General features: G+C 42.6%; 2 protein-coding genes across 2 annotated transcripts; one reads left to right on the top strand and one right to left on the bottom strand.

The window, feature by feature from the left end:
* The first annotated feature begins 2,093 nt into the window (after positions 1-2,093).
* Positions 2,094-8,929, top strand: psme2 (proteasome activator subunit 2). The gene is made up of 11 exons (XM_084181896.1): positions 2,094-2,249; positions 2,892-2,924; positions 3,064-3,126; positions 3,697-3,783; positions 6,783-6,828; positions 7,018-7,115; positions 7,366-7,434; positions 7,567-7,634; positions 7,760-7,814; positions 7,932-8,018; positions 8,459-8,929. The coding sequence occupies exons 1-11, from the start codon at positions 2,202-2,204 to the stop codon at positions 8,537-8,539; spliced, it is 735 nt and encodes a 244-aa protein (XP_084038022.1). The 5' UTR covers positions 2,094-2,201; the 3' UTR covers positions 8,540-8,929.
* A 625-nt stretch (positions 8,930-9,554) lies between these two features.
* LOC311145634 (U6 snRNA-associated Sm-like protein LSm5) lies at positions 9,555-19,563 on the bottom strand. Its single transcript, XM_084181901.1, has 5 exons — positions 19,508-19,563; positions 12,245-12,340; positions 11,260-11,287; positions 11,099-11,171; positions 9,555-9,866 (listed from the first exon to the last, which is right to left on the bottom strand). Exons 1-5 carry the CDS (start codon positions 19,551-19,553, stop codon positions 9,834-9,836), a joined length of 276 nt encoding a protein of 91 aa, XP_084038027.1. The 5' UTR covers positions 19,554-19,563; the 3' UTR covers positions 9,555-9,833.
* Between the last annotated feature and the right edge of the window lie 932 nt (positions 19,564-20,495).

The raw sequence follows: 20,495 nt of genomic DNA, 5'->3' as shown, positions 1-20,495 counted from the left end.
CCAAATGCACTCTAGCAAACTTAAGACGGGCCTGGACATGTACTGGCTTAAGCAGGGGGACACGTCTGGCACTGCAGGATTTGAGTCCCTGGCGGCGTAGTGTGTTACTGATGGTAGGCTTTGTTACTTTGGTCCCAGCTCTCTGCAGGTCATTCACTAGGTCCCCCCGTGTGGTTCTGGGATTTTTGCTCACCGTTCTTGTGATCATTTTGACCCCACAGGGTGAGATCTTGCGTGGAGCCCCAGATCGAGGGAGATTATCAGTGTGTCTTCCATTTCCTAATAATTGCTCCCACAGTTGATTTCTTCAAACCAAGCTGCTTACCTATTGCAGATTCAGTCTTCCCAGCCTGGTGCAGGTCTACAATTTTGTTTCTGGTGTCCTTTGACAGCTCTTTGGTCTTGGCCATAGTGGAGTTTGGAGTGTGACTGTTTGAGGTTGTGGACAGGTGTCTTTTATACTGATAACTAGTTCAAACAGGTGCCATTAATACAGGTAATGAGTGGAGGACAGAGGAGCCTCTTAAAGAAGAAGTTACAGGTCTGTGAGAGCCAGAAATCTTGCTTGTTTGTAGGTGACCAAATACTTATTTTCCACCATAATTTGCAAATAAATTCATTAAAAATCCTACAATGTGATTTTCTGGGAAAAAAATTCTCAATTTGTCTGTCATAGTTGACGTGTACCTATGATGCAAATTACAGGCCTCTCTCATCTTTTTAAGTGGGAGAACTTGCACAATTGGTGGCTGACTAAATACTTTTTTTCCCCACTGTAAGTTGGTAACCAGTTTATAATAGAAATAAGACACCTCTGGGGTTTGTGGTATATGGCCAATATACCACGGCTAAGGGCTGTATCCAGGCACTCCGCGTTGCGTTGTGCATACCACACCCCCCTTGTGCCTTATTGCATAATTATCCTGCAGCAATTGCATTCATTCACCTCATATAACACCTATTGTCTGGTCATTACAGTAGGCCACAACAGTAGAGAGACCAGGGGCCGTATGTGTCAAGTTTTTTAGAGTATGAGTGTTTGATGTTGCACCAGTCTGGCAAGCATAGTAACTTGAAGAGCACTGTACCAGACCCTTGGTATTGTGTGCATTCCTAATCAGATGGAGAGAGCCCTTGGGCACCTGTTTAAGCAGAATCATTAACGCCCACATTTACCTGTTTTAGTTTCACTGGGTGTGTTGAAGGACTAATAATTTTAAAGAGGATTTTGACGGAGTCATTTTCACAACCTAAACTAATGGTTTAATAAGGATTAACCCTAATCAAATATTTAATGTGAGAATTCAATTAGATCTATTTTACACTGTGTTTGTGTCCCAAATAGCACCCTATTCCTGTTATAGTGCACTACTTTTGACCAGAGTCCTACTATTGATCTGAACATGAATTAGGCCTACTCATTGGGTGAGTAGAACATTTATTCAGAATGTCTCTGACTATTTAGACTAGAGTATATGCAGGTAGAATACCTCCAAATGAAGACATTACTATAAATATAGTGAGTAAAGCTTTTAGACATGTCCTCCTGGTTAGTCTAGCTTTCCTAATCGGGATCCTAATAAAATACCAAATACCAAGTTTGACAAGCAATGGTATGTGTATTTTATTATCATAGGCTATATTTTTATGCACATAAAACATACAAACTGAAAAGCTGCTATGCAGGTATGCGGCGAAAGGTAGTCCTACAGTAGTAAGGTGAAGTGAAGACATCCATCATTGGGAAATATAATAAACCTTGGTGTGTGCTGCCCTCTATTGGTCTATGATCATCTGTTCGTTTGTGAGGAAATTTCAATCAAAGCCAACTTCAATGTAAATTTATTATAATTATGCCTATGCCAAATGTGTTATAGACAGAATTGTTGTGGGTGCCCTCAATTAAACTGTTCCCAGTAAATTTGTTTTGTATAGAGAGTTTTGGTCTTGGTGGTCTTCAATGATGAGTTTGTGAGCAAGCTACTGTATTTTAAATGGCAATTTAATTCAATAGCAAACAAATGTGCTAAATATCAAGCGGCTAAATTTTTTAAAAATAATTAATTATTTCAGTGGGTGTGGCTTGATCAGGTGGTTTTCGAATGTAATCCTATGAAAACGAAAGTAGGCTACTTTGAGGAAATAGACTTACACCGACGGGTTTTTACTTGATAGAAATTTCACTAAACCGTTTGCTCAAAATGTCGAGGTCATCTGTACTGAAAATAAAAAGTGTAAACGCAGTGAAGGTAAGCACTAACTAATGCAAATGTTGTTAATAAGTGTTAAGCGTTAATTTAGCCGAGTTTTTGGCAACGCCACGATGTAGCGAGCTAACGTAAGCTACTTTAGTTAGTTAGCTATATGTAGCCTAAATCACATCAATGGACCCAGAAACCCAGCTAGCGTTAATTGGGCTAAATGTTTTTTCTTACATAAAATGCTCCCCTTTAACTGTGCGCGAATGGTTGCATATGAGCACCTATAGATTATAACTAAACGTATTTTTCTGCGATATGGCCTGAAAAAAAGATAACTTGTTCAGTTTTTCTCTGTTACGCACAACCGTTGTTTGTTGGAAAAGTCCCTAGTCATTCTGCCAGACAGCCATTACTTGTGCAAAAGAGAAAGCGAAACAAAACTGGCAACCCCGGTTTCATGGGTTTACTCGATTGAGGGGGCGTTCCAGGCTGTCTATTTTTTTGCAGTGCGTCTGTAACACCACCTGAGTTTAGGTGTGTAAGGTAGTTTACAATAGATTACACAATTATGACACACTGATCGTAATGTGCTTGTGAGTTTAAGTTGTTTTATAGTATGAGTTTAGCAAACCTATTTCCACATTATGCAACACTTAGACAGAAAGTGTTATTTTCATCCCTTCGGCTTAGGTGGAGAACTTCCGCCAGTCTCTGTATCAACAGGTTAGTCTCTGTATGTGTTTGCCTTATTGTATTAAAACAGATGTGTGCTGGTGCAATTGCATTTACCATTTGAAGAAGAAATTGAAATGCTGTTGTGGCCAAATGGTGTAGTTAGTAATGACCTATTTCTGTTTATTAGGCAGAGGATCTGTTTTCAAACTACATCCCATTGAAGATCAACCAGCTGGACAACCTGCTGAAGGTAGGCCTCATTGGTTAGTTCACATCCCATGTATCACTGTCTGTTCCCACATTGTGAAGTTAACCTTCATTTTCATCCTTCATATCTTGCCTCTCCCTCTCATCTATCTCTCCCTACCTCTACCTCCCTCCCCTACTTCCCTCCCTCATCTCTCTCCCTACCTCTTTAACTCCCTCCAATCTCCCTCTTCTATCTCCCCTTCCTCCCCCTCCTCTCTCTCCCTTCCTCCCCTCCCCCTCCCCCCTCACCCTCTCTCCCTCCCCTTCCCCCCTTCCTCCCCTCTACCTCCCCTTCCTCTCCCCCCTTCCTCCCCCTCCCCTCATCTCTTGCTCTCCTCTATCCCTCCCGTTCTTTCTCCACCCATCCCTCTCTTCCTCCACCCATCCCTCGCCTCCCTCTCTCTCTCCCCTCCCTCGCCTCCCTCCCTCTCTCCCCTCCCTCACCTCCCTCTTCTCTCCCTCTGCTCTCGCCCCTCCCTCCCTCCCTCCGCTCTCGCCCCTCCCTCCCTCCCTCCCTCCCTCCCCTCCATCCCTTTCTCCCCTCCCGCTCTCCTGTCTATCTCTCTTCCAGGAGGAGGATTTCAGCATCACAGACCTGTCTACTCTCCAAGCTCCTCTAGACATCCCTATACCAGACCCTCCTACTCCAGAGGATGAGGTGACTGGCTATCATGCTCTTCTAACCAAATACACCATGCCTGTGTCCCAAATGGCACCATATTCACTATTTACTGAACTGCTTTTGACCAGGGCCCATTGGGCTACCCACAGGGCTCTGTTCAAAAGTAGTGCACTATATAGGCAACAGGGTGCCATTTGGGACACAGACCATATATACTGAACAAAAATATAAACGCAACATGTAAAGTGTTGGTTTCATGAGCTGAAATATGTGCATAAAAAGCTGATGTAATTTTGTGCACAATTATTATTATATATTATATTTTTCCTTTGCCAAGATAATCCATCCACCTGACAGGTGTGGCATATCAAGAAGCTGATTAAACAGCATGATCATTACACAGGTGCACCTTGTGCTGGGGACAATAAAAGGCCACTCTAAAATGTTTTGTCACACAATACAATGCCACAGATGTCTCAAGTTTTGAGATAGTGTGCAATTGGCATGTTGACTGGTGGGGTTATGGTATGGGCAGGCATAAGCTACGGACAACGAACACAATTGCATTTTATCGATGGCAATTTGAATGCACAGAGATACTGTGGCGAGTTCCTGAAGCCCATTGTCGTGCCATTCATCCGCTGCCATCACCTCATGTTTCAGCATGATAATGCATGGCCCCATGTCGCAAGGATCTGTACACAATTCCTGGAAGCTGAAAATGTCCCAGTTCTTCCATGGCCTTCATATTCACCAGACATGTCACCCATTGCGCATGTTTGGGATGCTCTGGATTGACGTGTACGACAGCGTGTTCCAATTCCCTCCAATATCCAGCAACTTCACACAGCCATTGAAGAGGAGAGTTTCAACATTCCACAGGCCAAAATAAACAGCCTGATCAACTCTATGCGAAGGAGATGTGTCGCACTGCATGAGGCAAATGATGGTCACACCAGATACTGACTGGTTTTCTGATGTACGCCCCTACCTTTAAAAAAATAAGTATATGTGATCAACAGATGCATATCTATATTCCCAGTCATGTGAAATCCATAGATTAGGGCCTAATTTATTTATTTCAATTGACTGATTTCCTTATATGAACTGTAACTCAATAAAATATTTGAAATTGTTGTATGTTACGTTTTATATTTTTGTTCAGTATAGATCAAAAGGATTGAATTGTTTGACTTACTTGCCTTTAACCTCTTGGCCCAATTGGGAGCATATGGCATCCACCATGATGCTCCACCTCACTCTGTTCTGTGTGAGGGCTTTTGTCTCTTGCCAGGAGATCCCCACTTTACTCAGTTCCTGTAGAGTGGAGCGTCTCCAGTTGGTTTTTGGCCTTCTCTGCTGGGGAAAGCATTTAGGGTTTGAATAGCAGTTAGCTCATTCATTATAATAGCAGCATATACAGTGCATTCGGAAAGTATTCAGACCCCTTGACTTTTTCCATGTTTTGTTACGTTAGTCTTATTCTAAAATGGATTAAATCGTTTTTTCCCCTCATCAATCTACACACTATCCCATAAAAACGTTTAATTTTTTTCAAATTTATAAAAATATTAACTGAAAATACATTTACATAAGTATTCAGACCCTTTACACAGTACTTTGTTGAAGTACCTTTGGCAGCGATTACAGCCTTGAGTCTTCTTGGGTATGACGCTACAAGCTTGGCACACCTGTATTTGGGGAGTTTCTCCCATTCTTCTCTGCAGATCCTCTCAAGCTCTGTCAGGTTAGATGGGGAGCATCGCTGCACAGCTATTTTCAGGTCTCTCCAGAGATGTTCGATCAGGTTCAAGTCCGGGCTCTGGCTGGGCCACTCAAGGACATTCAGAGACTTGTCCCAAGCCACTCCTGCGTTGTCTTGGCTGTGTGCTCACGGTCGTGGTCCTGTTGGAAGGTGAACCTTTCACCCAAGTCTGAGGTCCTGAGCACTCTGGAGCAGGTTTTCATCAAGCATCGCTCTGTACTTTGCTCCGTTCATCTTTCCCTCGATCCTGACTAGTCACCCAGTCCCTGCTGCTGAAAAACATCCCCACAGCATGATGCTGCCACCACCATGCTTCACCGTATGGATGGTGCCAGGTTTCCTCCAGACACGACGATTGGCATTCAGGCCAAAGAGTTCAATCTTGGTTTCATCAGACCAGAGAATATTGTTTCTCATGGTCTGAAAGTCCTTTAGGTGCCTTTTGGGAAACTCCAAGTGGGCTGTAATGTGCCTTTTACTGCAGAGTTGCTTCTTTCTGGCCACTCTACAGTAAAGGCCTGATTGGTGGAGTGCTGCAGAGATGGTTGTCCTTCTGGAAGGTTCTCCCATCTCCACAGAGGAACTCTGGAGCTCTGTCAGAGTGACAATCGGGTTCTTGGTCACCTCCCTGACCAAGGCCCTTCTCCCCCAATTGCTCTAGGAAGAGTCTTGGGGGTTCCAAACATCTTCCATTTAAGAATGATGGAGGCCACTGTGTTCTTGGGGACCTTCAATGCTGCATAAATGTTTTGGTACCCTTCCCCAGATCTGTGCCTCGACACAATCCTGTCTTGGAGCTCTATGGACAATTCCTTCGACCTCATGGCATGGATTTTGCTCTGACACGCACTGTCAACTGTGGGACCTTTATATAGACGGGTGTGTGCCTTTCCAAATCATGTCCAATCAATCGAATTTACCACAAGTGGACTCCAATCAAGTTGTAGAAACATCTGAAGGATGATCAATGGAAACAGGATGCACCTGAGCTCAATTTCGAGTCTCATAGCAAAGGGTCTGAATAGATATTTATTTTAAATGTTTTATACATTTGCAAACATTTCTAAAAACCTGTTTTCGCTTTGTCATTATGTGGTATTGTGTGTAGATTAATGAGGAAAATGTTTTATTTAATACATTTTTAGAATAAATAAGGCTGTAATGTAACAAAATGTGGAAAAAGTGATGGGGTCTGGATACTTTCTAAATGCAATGTATATTTGACATGGTAGGCTAAGGCTACAGATTGACAAATTTATTCTCCTTCCAGGAAATGGAGACTGACAAGAATGATGATGATGAGAAGAAGAAGAAAGGTAAGAGACAGTGGTTCAAGTCATGACCTTCATTTAGGAGTGGCAGCTGCCATTCCCTAGCTCAAAAATAGGCTTCTAAAATAATTCCAAGTTGTGTGTATTTATTATTTTACATAAATGTATTTTATGTGGATCCAGGTGGTGGTAACTTACCAGTTGGTGGTGTTGTTCTTCCTTGGTCTGTTTCAGCTCCAAAATGTGGCTTCATCAAAGGGAATGAGAAGATTGTGAAGCTGCTTGACACAGTCAAACCAGAGATCCTAGCACTGAGGGAGACCATCATTACAGTAAGAATTATACAGAGATCCTAGCACTGAGGGAGACCATTACAGTGAGAATTATACAGAGATCCTAGCATTGCGGAAGACCACCATTACAGTAAGAATTATACAGATATCCTAGCTCTGAGACATCACAGTAAGAATACAATAAAGCAACAGTGACGTCTTGTGGTCAAATGAAAGATCCAACGCTCTGATACAGGCTGGTGAAGGTTTAAATTTACTGTAGCAGTCATTGGTGTTGGTATCTTCTTAGGTGTCCTGCTGGATTCAGCATCTCATCCCCAAAATAGAGGATGGGAATGACTTTGGCGTTGCAATCCAGGTAAATGGTCAACACATGTATGGTTATCTTTAAGGTCAAGTGGTCATTCATGAAAAAAGTTAAACTGGTACAGAAGGAATTGTATTCTCCTGATGTTTCATTAAAATCAACATTTCCATGTGCTACTTCCAGGAGAAAATCTTGGAAAGAATAGCTGCAGTGAAGACCAAAGTGGACGGCTTCCACACCAACATTAACAAGTACGATAGATTTTCATCCTTTCAAGTAACTTAGAGCCCTTGAGGTTATCATACATTGATCCTACATTTGACAATAACTTTTGACAAAATAGATATATACGTTTCACAATAACTTTGTCATTCAGGTACTTTTCCGAGAGGGGGGATGCAGTGGCTAAAGCCTCCAAGTTAACTCATGTGGTGAGAATTGGCATTTGTAGACACTCCCCAATTCTGTATTCAACTATGACCTGATGTCTGACACATCCCTCTTCTCTTACTCATCCTCATATTTCTTCTCCTTCTTCCTGTTATCAGATGGACTACCGCTCTCTGGTCCATGAGAAGGATGAGGCTGTTTACTCTGACATCAGAGTCATCCTCCTGGACATCCGTGGCTTCTATGTGAGTGACTATGATTTCATCCCAAATGGTACCCTGTTCCCTATATAGTGCACTACTTGTCACCAGAGCCCATAGGGTCTCTGGTCAAAGGTATTGCACTATATAGGGAATAGGGTCCCATTTGGGACAGAGCCAAGATGCTACTACCATATACACGACTATAGTAGTCTATATACTGCTACTACTAACACTAGTCTGTCTATCATCATTAATAACATCATTAATCTATAAGGGAAATGGGTAAAGGGATAAACAAAAGTTTGTCAGATGTTTTTAGACCTCAAAAGTTAACTAATGTCAAGATGAAACCCCGTCCCACAACGTTGTTTGGTTTTGATCCAGCTATACGCCTCCAACCCCAAAGATAAGCTCCAGTGTACAGTAAAGGATGCAAGAGCACTTACTTCATCAATGTTTCTATCTGTGTTTGTGTGCTACAGGCGGAACTGTATGACATCATCAGCAAGAACCTGGAAAAAGTGACTAATCCAAAAGGAGAAGAAAAGCCGTCAATGTACTGAGATACGCATGAAGGGAAGGGGGAGGAATGAAAGAATAGTTGAGCTCAACGATGTGACATTTTTCAGGGGTGTACTAAGGGATGGAATTTAATGATCTTTGGTACTGGCCAGCCGGGCTAGTAGACCACAATTTGTAATAACCCGTATGACATTGTACTATGGTCCAAAATATGTGCCATGCGATATTTGAAATTAGAGGATTTAGCTGGCGGGCTAGTTTGGCACATTTTCTACTAGCCTCGAGCTAGCAGACTTGTTTAATTTCCATCCCTGGGTATCCTACTATACCAATCAGTCCTGTTTGTACATCAGCAACAACGCTGCTTGTCTTTGTCCAGATTTGTCCGTTTTTTCATGCTAATAAACACATCTTTCATGTTTAACACTGAACCTAGACACATTTTTGAAATTGCAGGCAGTGATTAACAGATCACAAACTTCCAGCTGACTTCTAGGGCAAGACACACCATAACGAACGTCGTCCGTGCAGTAGAACTGTGCCAATTCAACATTAACATTTTAGTCATTTAGCAGACGCTCTTATCCAGAGCGACTTACAGTTAGTGAGTGCATACATTTTCAACAAGTACAATCGTCCGCGCAGTAGAACTGTGGCAATTTTAACAAGTAAAATAATTGGGAAATCAACAGAAAATGACGGCCAACGTTCTAAAACGAATCAAAATCAAATTCATTTGTCAAATACACATGGTTAGCAGATGTTATTGCGAGTGTAGCGAAATGCTTGTGCTTCTAGTTCTGACAATGCAGCAATATCTAGCAAGTAATATCTAACAGATCCACAACAAATACCTAATACACACAAATTTGTAAAGGAATGGAATAAGAATATATAAATATATGGATGAGCAATGTCATTATCAGAGTGGCATAGGCTAAGATGCAATAGATAGTATAGAGGACAGCCACCCGCTGGGCACGGCCGACATTCGTGTTGGTCTGTCTTGTCCTTTAGGAGCTACAAATGAACACACTGGGGGTTGTTTATTTCCAATGACACTTGATTCTGTGATTTATTTATAACAAAAAACTAGTAGTTTCACCACATGGTAGAAATGGTTTACATGTCAAAGGTCAAACCAACTGTTGCTCTGTACACACCTTATCAAGGCTTCATTAGGAAAAACACTTGTTACAAAAATCTTCTCAAAACCGAAAGAAAGAACCCAAATATAACATGATCACAAACTAGTTAAAGTAACTACTGATGGGAAGGCAAGTATACATCCACAAGAACATAAAAAAAGGTTTCAGAAAACCTTCGCTTCTTTTTTCATACTTCAGGCCCTTCGCCTCCAGGGATGAGCTAGAACAGAACAAGTAGTGACAGTATCATTATATCATGCAGCAAGTGTTTGGTAAGTTCAGCTTGAAATACCACTACCCGCGCCATCGAATTGCAAGAGGGCAGTCACGTGTGTTTGTGTAGACAGAAGATCCAATATCGAATACCAGTGTGTGGAAGGAAGCATTACCGTTAACCCTTTAACTGTATCTTCTTGAAAAACATGTTGAAACAATTATTTCACCTTAAATTCCTATTACTAACAACTCGAATAAGAACTTCCAATAGTTGTTTTTTCTTCTTGATGTTTATTTTGGAAATAACAGAGCTCTCTACCAGATGGTTCAGAAGACAAACGGTCATACCAGCAATGCCATACTCGAATGGCAATTTGCATAGCATTTTTAGTTATTTCAACAATATTACAAAAATTACTTTAGGTCTGCTTCAATGGCTTTTATAGGTAGGTATTAGCTAAGCATTGTAAAATAAGGTCACATTATGGTAATTGTGTATGTCCAAACATGAATATTCAATTACATTGAAATTAATGTGTTTTCAGGTGGTGTATAGTGGAATGTCCCTCAAAATAGTACATTTCAAATGAGCCAGGTTCTTCCACTATGTTTCCCACATCTTCAGACTACATTTTGAGATATTTGACAATGTGCAGTTTTTTATTACTATAATAGGCATTATTTTATAGGCGACCTTAAATCTGAATATTGACTAATTTACCCCATTGGCCATGAAATGTGGTTTAACGAATTGATGTTGCCTAATATAGTTTGTCAACAATTTATATTCTTCACCAAAATAAGTATTTTTAATAAAAAAATAAATGTAACCTATTCTTAGTCCACCATACTTTTACTGACATATTAACCGCTATTTAGCTTTTTTACATTTATTTTCATATTCCTACTCTTCTAGGTCTCTACTAACAGGAATGGTGCAATATCAATCCCTCACCAACTGAATTCCTGCCTTTTTTCCTATATCTTTGGTGACTGAGTTTTCTTACAGCCCTCTGAGTGGGCAAAGTTAGAGTGCCACAACACTGAACGGCAGAAACCCCAAAATATACAAAATAATGTAAAGTGATGCAGGAGGGCTGAGGGAGTTGACCAATCAAGTTCAAGTGAAGATTGTTTTAATATCCACTTATAAATCCATTGTCAAAACATGCTCTACCAGCCGGTTGAGAATAGGGTTAAAGGGTTAAGCAAGCAGCATGACCTCGTTACACCTACCATGGTGATGTTGTTGCCGTTGAGTAGGATCTGGTCCAGTTTGGTTATCCTTCTTCCCTCCGGTGTGATTTCACTAAAACACACAGTCATCAAGGAGAAGGATAAAACATGTCCTGAATCATCAGATCTGAAAGGATTTAATGGGTAAAAGAAGTACTTACAATTCTGTCACGTCTTCCAACACCATGTCTGAAGGGGTGGGTGAAGGATCAACTATATATATTGACAATATACACTGAACAGAAATATAAACGCAACATGTAAAGCGTTGGTCCCATGTTTCATGGGCTGAAATAAGAAATCCCAGAAATGTTCCATACACACAAAAAGCTTATTTCTCTCAAATTTTGCGCACAAATTTGTTTATATCCCTGTTATTGAGCATTTAGCCTTTGCCGAGATAATCCATCCACCTGACAGGTGTGGCATATCAAGAAGCTGATTAAACAGCATGATCGTTACACAGGTGCACCTTGTGCTGGGGACAATAAAAGGTAACTCTAAAATGTGCAGTTTTGTCACACAACACAATGTCACAGCTGACTGCAGGAATGTCCACCAGAGCTGTTGCAAGATAATTGAATGTTCATTTCTCTATCATAAGCCGCCTCCAACGTTGTTTTAGAGAATTTGGCAGTACCTCCAACCGGCCTCACATCTGCAGATGGTGTCATGTGGGCGAGCAGTTTTCAGATGTTAACGTTGTGAACAGAGTGCCCCATGGTGGCGGTGGGGTTATGGTATGGGCAGGCACAAGCTACGGACAACGAACACAATTACATTTTATCGATGGCAATTTGAAGGCACAAAAATACCGTGACGAGATCCTGAGGCCCATTGTGATGCCCATTTTTTTCATGGTATCTTTGACCAACAGATGCATATCTGTATTCCCAGTCATGTGTAATCCATAAATTAGGGCCTAATGAATTTATTTCAATTGACTGATTTCCTCATATGAAGTCTTAACTCAGTAAAATCCATGACATGGTTGCATGTTGCATTTATATTTATGTTCAGCATAAATGACTACAGTAGCAATGTTTGAATTGAATAGATTGCAAAACTACTGCTAAAGTGCACAACCTGCATTACAATGAAGGAAAAATAATGAGACGTTTTGTTGGACATTTCCATAAAGGATACTGACAAAATCATCGAAACCCAGCAGGGTACCGACAATTTCTTTGTCGTTCTTCATGACGATATGGATTCGGGAACCTATACATTTGTCCACGAGCTCTGGAAGAGAACACAAAGAGGAGATGTTGAAATCACATGATTACTTGCATGTTATCTGGTGCCAGACAGTCCAAGAGAGCTAGGCCTAGTATATGTGTGCAGGCTTTTGTTCCAGATCTACTTCAGCGAGGCTTAAATCATTGACCAGATGGAAGACTATGACTAGCTGTTTGGATCAGGTATGTTAGTGATGGGGAAAAGCCTGCACCCGTTACTATGCAGGACCTGATTTGGAGAACCCCGTTTTTTCCTGCCATAATGTTAAATTGGCTAATCTGGTTGGCTAGCTAGCCAAGCAGGCAGCATTCTTCCTAAATGTAACTTACTTAGTAAATGGCTAAATTAAACTTAGCTGGCACGGATATAATGCAGAAAATAACTGCAGAAGCAACATTTCATTCATAGCTGCAACATCCTGACCGACAGGTAACGTTTGCTGGGTCGTTCCACGAAGAGTACCTTTTGCGTCCCTTTGATATTTTAAGTAGAAATTGTGCACCAATATTGAATTTTAAAAGCCTGTTATATTAAATGAAGTACCATTTAATATAGACCACAATGCCTGTCGTGACATTTTTTATCCAACATGCACTTACAAAGGTTGGATGGAAACCTGGTTATTAACCATTTTTGTGACAAAACTATCGGTAGAGTTGAAAATGTGATGGAAACACATTGAACTTTAGATTTTTAATTTGGTACATGGAAACTTAAGCGATAAAGTACAGTTTGCGTGCACTACCTCATCATGCACAACCTTTTAACAAGTGAGTTTGGTGGAAACATATTGTCACGCCCTGGCCTTGAGAATCCTGTTAGTCTCTAGTTAGTTTGGTCAGGGTGTGAATATTGATAGATTCTATGTTATCTATTTCTATGTTGGCCGGGTGTGGTTCCCAATCAGAGGCAGCGGTCGATCGTTGTCTCTGATTGGGGATCATACTTAGGTAGCCATTTTGCCTATCTTTAGTTGTGGGATCTTGTTTCTGTTTGTTTGATGTATAGCCTTTAGAACTTCACGTTCAGTTGCTTTGTTATTTTGTCAAGTGTTTATTATTAACATTAAACATGTACGCATACCACGCTGCACCTTGGTCCAATCCTTTACACGACGAACGTGACACATATGTTGTGGGAAAATGTGCATATTTTATTTTTGCTGATTTTAGAATATTCGCATGAAAATCTGTCGCCAAAATTGGATGGAAACCAGGCTATTGTAAAGCCCTAGTTATTTTGTTGCTTTGAGAAAGTAATTTCTGAAGATTATTATTGATGACGTAGTGATCAGTGATTAATTTACTTCTTAAGGTCAACCCTGTTACATGAACTGAACTCTCATTTTAATATGGTGAAACTATTCCTTTTTAAATATGTTTTTCAAAAGAAAACATTGACCATATAATAGTTAAATCATAGTGTAAAAGCAGGTGAGCTGGTTGCACCACAGGCTATCTTCCCATTTCCCCTATTTTCAACCTCTGCATAGTGTGCCCATAGATAGACAGGCTAGAAATGTGTAAATATTGTTTACAAATGTGTGAAGCTTGCATTCAATTGCAACTACATGTTGCACACAACAAGTTTCCATTCCCGTCACGAGGGGATTTATGGTAGCCTGGACAGACGCTAGTGGGCGCTATTCTCCACTATCGTCTGGACTCAATGATACACTCGTGTCCCCCGGCGACCGGTTCGTACCGGTCCTCTGTAGCTCAATTGGTAGAGCATGGCGCTTGTAACGGCAGGGTAGTGGGTTCGATCCCCGGGACCACCCATATGTAAAAATGTATGCACGCATGACTGTAAGTCGCTTTGGATAAAAGCGTCTGCTAAATGGCATATTATATTATAAAACATCCTCCATTCAGGCTGCATAGGTGTCGGTTTCCTCAACTCAATTTGATGGTCAGCCAGCTTTAAAAAACGGGGGAAATATGCGTACCGTCTTAATAAAACATTCTGACAACTTACGGATGTTGCATACCGCGTTCAGGTTAGCAGTCTGTTGTTTACCCCTGGCAGTGTGCAACATCGGGAAGAAGCATTAGTCACTCTAGCACAGTGGTGGAAAATAGTGTTTTATTAAGACAGTAAGCATATTTTCCAGTTTTCTTTTTCACCAAGGGGCCTTTAAATCAAGTTAAAGAGGAAACCGAGACCTTTGCAGCCTGAATGGAGGATGACTTATGTATGAACCGGTCGCCGGGGGACGAGTGTATTACTGGCTGTGCAGATTAATGCAGGACGCCAATGGCAAATGACGTAAGGAATAATAGCGCTATCTAGTGGTTTTTAAGATGAAATTATCAACCCTGTTACTTTATTTGGCACTTAAAGGTGCACTATGCAGAAATCGCTCCGCCATTTCCTGGTTGCTAAAATTCGAATATCAAATCAAATCTTATTTGCCACATGCGCCGAATACAACAGGTGTACAGTCGTGGTCAAAAGTATTGAGAATGACACAAGTATTGGTCTTCACAAAGTTCGCTGCTTTATGAGATATTTTTGTCAGATGTTACTATAGTATACTGAAGTATAATTACAAGCATTCCATAAGTGTCAATTACATTAAGTATATGCAAAGAGTCAATATTTGCAGTGTTGACACTTCTTTTTCAAGACCTCTGCAATCCGCCCTGGCATGCTGTCAATTAACTTCTGGGCCACATCCTGACTGATGGCAGCCCATTCTTGCATAATCAATGCTTGGAGTTTGTCAGAATGTGTGGGTTTTTGTTTGTCCACCCGCCTCTTGAGGATCGACCACAAGCTCTCAATGAGATTAAGGTCTGGGGAGTTTCCTGGCCATGGACCCAAAATGTCGATGTTTTGTTCCCCGAGCCACTTAGTTATCACTTTTGCCTTATGGCAAGGTGCTCCATCATGCTGGAAAAGGCATTGGTCGTCACCAAACTGTTCTTGGATGGTTGGGAGAAGTTGCTCTCGGAGGATGTGTTGGTACCATTCTTTATTCATGGCTGTGTTCTTAGGCAAAATTGTGAGTGAGCCCACTCCCTTGGCTGAGAAGCAACCCCACACATGAATGGTCTCAGGATGCTTTACTGTTGGCATGACACAGAACTGATGGTAGCGCTCACCTTGTCTTCTCCGGACAAGGTATTTTCCGGATGCCCCAAACAATCGGAAAGGGCATTCATCAGAGAAAATGACTTCACCCCAGTCCTCAGCAGTCCAATCCCTGTACCTTTTGCAGAATATCAGTCTCTCCCTGATGTTTTTCCTGGAGAGAAGTGGCTTCTTTGCTGCCCTTCTTGACACCAGGCCATCCTCCAAATGCAAATAGTCTGGGTAGCCATGATTAGCTGTTCAGGAGTTTTATGGCTTGGGGGTAGAAGCTGTTAAGGAGGCTTTTGGACCTAGACTTGGCGCTCTGGTACCGCTTGCCATGCGGTAGCAGAGAGAACAGTCTATGACTAGGGTGGCTGGAGTCTTTGATAATTTTTAGGGCCTTTCTCTGACACCGCCTGGTATAGAGGTCCTGGATGGCAGGAAGTTTGGCCCCAGAGATGTACTGGGCCGTATGCACTACCCTCTGTAGTGCCTTGCGGTCGGAGGCCGAGCAGTTGCCATACCAGGCAGTGATGCAACCAGTCAGGATGCTCTCGATGGTGCAGCTGTATAACTTTTTGAGGATCTGAGGACCCATGCCAAATCTTTTCAGTCTCCTGAGGGGGAATAGGCTTTGTCGTGCCCTCTTCACGACTGTCTTGGTGTGTTTGGACCATGATAGTTTGTTGGTGATGTGGACACCAAGGAACTTGAAGCTCTCAACCTGTTCCACTACAGCCCCGGAGATGAGAATGGGGGCGTGCTCAGTCCTCTTTTTTTCCCTGTAGTCCACAATCATCTCCTTTGTCTTGATCACGTTGAGGGAGAGGATGTTATCCTGGCACCACACAGCCAGGTCTCTGACCTCCTCCCTATAGGCTGTCTCATCGTTGTCGGTGATCAGGCCTACCACTGTTGTGTCGTCGGCAAACTTAATGATGGTGTTGGAGTCGTGCCTGGCCATGCAGTATGGGTGAACAGGGAGTACAGGAGGGGACTGAGCACACACCCCTGAGGGGCCCCCGTGTTGAGGATCAGCGTGGCAGATGTGTTGTTACCTACCCTTACCACCTGGGGGTGGCCCGTCAGGAAGTCCAGGATCCAGTTGCAGAGGGAGGTGTTTAGTCCCAGGGTCCTTAGCTTAGTGATGAGCTTTGAGGGCACTATGGTGTTGAACGCTGAGCTGTAGTCAATGAATAGCATTTTCACGTAGGTGTTCCTCTTGTCCAGGTGGGAAAGGGCAGTGTGGAGTGCAATTGAGATTGCATCATCTGTGGCTCTGTTGGGGCAGTATGCAAATTGGAGTGGGTCTAGGGTTTCTGGGATAATGGTGTTGATGTGAGCCATGACAAGCCTTTCAAAGCACTTCATGGCTACAGACGTGAGTGCTACGGGTTGGTAGTCATTTAGGCAGGTTATCTTAGTGTTCTTGGGCACAGGGACTATGGTGGTCTGCTTGAAACATGTTGGTATTACAGACTCAGTCAGGGACATGTTGAAAATGTCAGTGAAGACACTTGCCAGTTGGTCAGCGCATGCTCGGAGTACACGTCATGGTAATCCGTCTGGCCCTGCGGCCTTGTGAATGTTGACCTGCTTAAAAGTCTTACTCACATCGGCTACGGAAAGCGTGATCACATAGTCATCCGGAACAGCTGATGCTCTCATGCATGCTTCAGTGTTGCTTGCCTCGAAGCGAGCATAAAAGTGATTTAGCTCATCTGGTAGGCTTGTGTCACTGGGCAGCTCGCGGCTGTGCTTCCCTTTGTAGTCTGTAATAGTTTTCGAGCCCTGCCACATCCAATGAGCGTCAGAGCCGGTGTAGTACGATTCAATCTTAGTCCTGTATCAACTCTTTGCCTGTTTGATGGTTCGTCGGAGGGCATCACCGCCTTGAAAGCGGCAGCTCTACCCTTTAGATCAGTGCGGATGTTGCCTGTAATCGATGGCTTATGGTTGGGGTATGTACGTACGGTCACTGTGGGGACGACATCATCGATGCACTTATTGATGAAGCCAGTGACTGATGTGGTGTACTCCTCAATGCTATCGGAATTATCCCGGAACATATTCCAGTCTGTGCTAGCAAAACAGTCCTGTAGCTTAGCATCTGCGTCATCTGACCACTTCCTTATTAACCGAGTCACTGGTGCTTCCTGCTTTAGTTTTTGCTTATAAGCAGGAATCAGGAGGATAGAGTTATGGTCAGATTTGCCAAATGGAGGGTGAGGGTGAGCTTTGTATGCGTCTCTGTGTGTGGAGTAAAGGTGGTCTACAGTTTGTTTTCAAATGATTGAACATTGGCAAATAGGATTGATGGAAGAGGCAGTTTACTCGCCCGCTGTCGGATCCTTACATGGCACCCCGACCTACATCCACGATTCTCTGTCTCTTTCTCATGCGAATGACGGGGATTTGGGCTTTGTCGGGTGTCTGTAGGTTATCCTTCACGTCCGACTCATTGAAGAAAAAATCTTCGTCCAATACGAGGTGAGTAATCGCTGTCCTGATATCCAGAAGCTCTTTTTGGTCATAAGAGACAGTGGCAGAAACATTATGTACAGAATAAATTACAAGTAACGCGAAAAAATTGGTTAGGGGGCTGTAAAACGGCAGCCATCTTCTCAGGCGCCATTTCTGAAAGGGCCTAATTTCAGTATTTTTTGGAGTATTTTACCCCCTTTTTCTCCCCAATTTCGTGGTATCCAATTGGTAGTTACAGTCTTGTCCCATCGCTGCAACTCCCGTACGGACACGGGAGCCATGCGTCCTCTGAAACACAACCCAACCGAGCCGCACTGCTTCTTGACACAGTGCCCACTTAACCCGGAAGCCAGCCGCACCAATGTGTCGGAGGAAACAGCGTACACCTGGCGACCGAGTCAGCGTGCACTGCGCCCGGCCCGCCACAGGAGTCGCTAGTGTGCGATGGGACAAGAACATCCCTGCCGGCCAAACCCTCCCCTACCCTGGACGACGCTGTGCCAATTGTGCGCCGCCCCATGGGTCTCTAGTGGCACAGCTAGCACTGCGATGCAGTGCCCTAGACCACTGTGCCACTCGGGAGGCCCCCTAATTTCAGTTTATGTGACAAAACAAGCAAGCATAGTGTAGAGACTCATTGTACCATCTAAACCGTTGTGAAATATCTTTTCCATAACCAAACATTTTATTTTCATCGGTTTGAAGCTGGTGTACAAAACCAAAAGATGCAATAACGAACAGGAAGCATAGAAATTGCACAGAGACCAGATCTACCGCGTCTTAGACTTGCTTTCAATGAGAATGACAGATCTATAACACATTTCTATGTGAATTTGGTTGAGTCGCCCAAAAAGTTACATATTGTAGCTTTAATATAGTCATTTTTTTACTTAACCTCTTGAGATGGGAAAACTTGTTTATGAAGTTGAACATGTGCTCTTTATGACAATGTTAAAATGAGGTGAAATCTATATATTTAAAAAAAATATCTAGTTACACTTCTCAAAAGGCACTGAATTGGTGAAACGACCCTGCTACCACAGAACAAAAATCGTTGCTACTACTAACGTGTAGAAATTTGTATAAAATATATATTTTTTCATTGAGAACAAAGGATGTGCAGCATGTGTCCCTCCCTTCTGAACAATTTAAAGTTGGTTTGATGTTTCTATATGATCAAAGAGTTATTGAAATTTGAATATTTTGATCATGCACTTTGTTGACTGTCCCTAACTTGTTGCGTTGACAATGCGCTAGGCTGCCTACACCGTTGCTGTGCGATTATTAAACTCGGGTCAGAATCGGGGAAAATAAGATCTGTGCAATGTTGTACACATTTTTTTCTTCATAAAGACACTAAGGTCTGTAGCTCAAATCGTTAGTGAGCTATTGGGGTTTGAACGTCCGAATGTCTGGCGAATATCGAATCTCAAACCAACTTTACCACAGTGCTATACCTTAGCAATGCGGACATGGTACTGCTAACATGACTCCTGCATTTCATATCTGTCAAAAGTGTAACTGTCGCAACACGACTTCAAGCGTTAACAACGTACTTGGTATCTACAGCTAGCTGGACATAAAAATTATTAACAAAATCAAACAAACCAAGTGGGAGCAACTGTGATGGATTTGTAGCTGGGGTGGCCGCCATGTTTAGTTTGAAAAAGACGGAAGTAATCAATTGAAACATGGACGATGGGAATCATCAGACTACAACAGTCGAGCACAGACGGTAGTACCCGTCGTTTGGTGCGACGCAGACCCGGTGGAGAGCGTGGTGAAACAGAGAAAACACTGTCTTTCCTGCAGAGTTTTGATGCAGAGTCTTTACCCGACAAAGTCTAGTGGTCATGTTGCAGCAGTGTGTAGGAGGGAGATTTCTAGATGTGAGAAGTGTATGAGACAAAATAATGTCTTGTATCGGTGGAAAAGGTGTGTGTTAACTGTAGGGGTACCCATGGTGCTGGAGATCAGAAGTGTCTGGTGAGAGAAAGGCAGATTGAGGTTGCCATGATCAGTGGTACAGAAGGTGTCAAATGCTGAGGCAGTCAAGAGAGTACTAGAGGAAGATTGGTCCAGGGCGAGGGATTCTAAGACGATCCCTGTGAGTAGGCCAAGCCCAAAAGAGAGTGACAGGAATAACGTACTTCAGTAAGGTTGGTTTCTTAGCGTTCATAGCCATGGTTATCAACTGTACTGCAGAAATGGAACGTAGATCACAGAAAATATATGTTGTGGCAGCTGCAGAGAAGTACTTGGGTGTACGAGATTTTACTGCAGAAGAGTAACAAGGTGTGTTTAATTAGTGTCGTGTCCTCCCAGGCTGCCGGCCAGGTGTAGGATCAGATAGGGCCAAGTAGTGAAAGGTTGTAATGGGTGTAGGGTTCTTCCCTTTTCCCCGGCCCTTTTCTCGGTCGGCCTCCAGAACAGTAGGTGGAAACACAGGGCTAAATAAGAGTAATAGATTAATAAGGAGGCCGACCGCCCTTAAACTTTAGTATAGTAGGTGGCGATCCGCCAATACAAATTTAAAGAAGAATTGCACACATTTCTATTTTTATTCCAGCACTGCGGTGTTTTTGATTATGATCAA

This window comes from Coregonus lavaretus (genome assembly GCF_964263955.1).
Source record: "Coregonus lavaretus genome assembly, chromosome: 2".
Taxonomy (NCBI): Eukaryota; Metazoa; Chordata; class Actinopteri; order Salmoniformes; family Salmonidae; genus Coregonus; species Coregonus lavaretus.
This window is presented reverse-complemented; position numbering and strand designations above follow the sequence as displayed.

Excerpts from the sequence above, each read along its gene's own strand:
- psme2 (XM_084181896.1), top strand. The coding sequence starts at position 2,202 with ATGTCGAGGTCATCTGTACTGAAAATAAAAAGTGTAAACGCAGTGAAG. Across the intron at positions 2,925-3,063 it reads GCCAGTCTCTGTATCAACAG|GCAGAGGATCTGTTTTCAAA; the intron begins GTTAGTCTCTGT and ends TCTGTTTATTAG. Across the intron at positions 7,435-7,566 it reads ACTTTGGCGTTGCAATCCAG|GAGAAAATCTTGGAAAGAAT; the intron begins GTAAATGGTCAA and ends TGCTACTTCCAG.
- LOC311145634 (XM_084181901.1), bottom strand. The coding sequence starts at position 19,553 with ATGGCGGCCACCCCAGCTACAAATCCATCACAGTTGCTCCCACTTG. Across the intron at positions 12,341-19,507 it reads ATCACAGTTGCTCCCACTTG|AGCTCGTGGACAAATGTATA; the intron begins GTTTGTTTGATT and ends GTTCTCTTCCAG. Across the intron at positions 11,288-12,244 it reads GGGTTTCGATGATTTTGTCA|ACATGGTGTTGGAAGACGTG; the intron begins GTATCCTTTATG and ends CCACCCCTTCAG.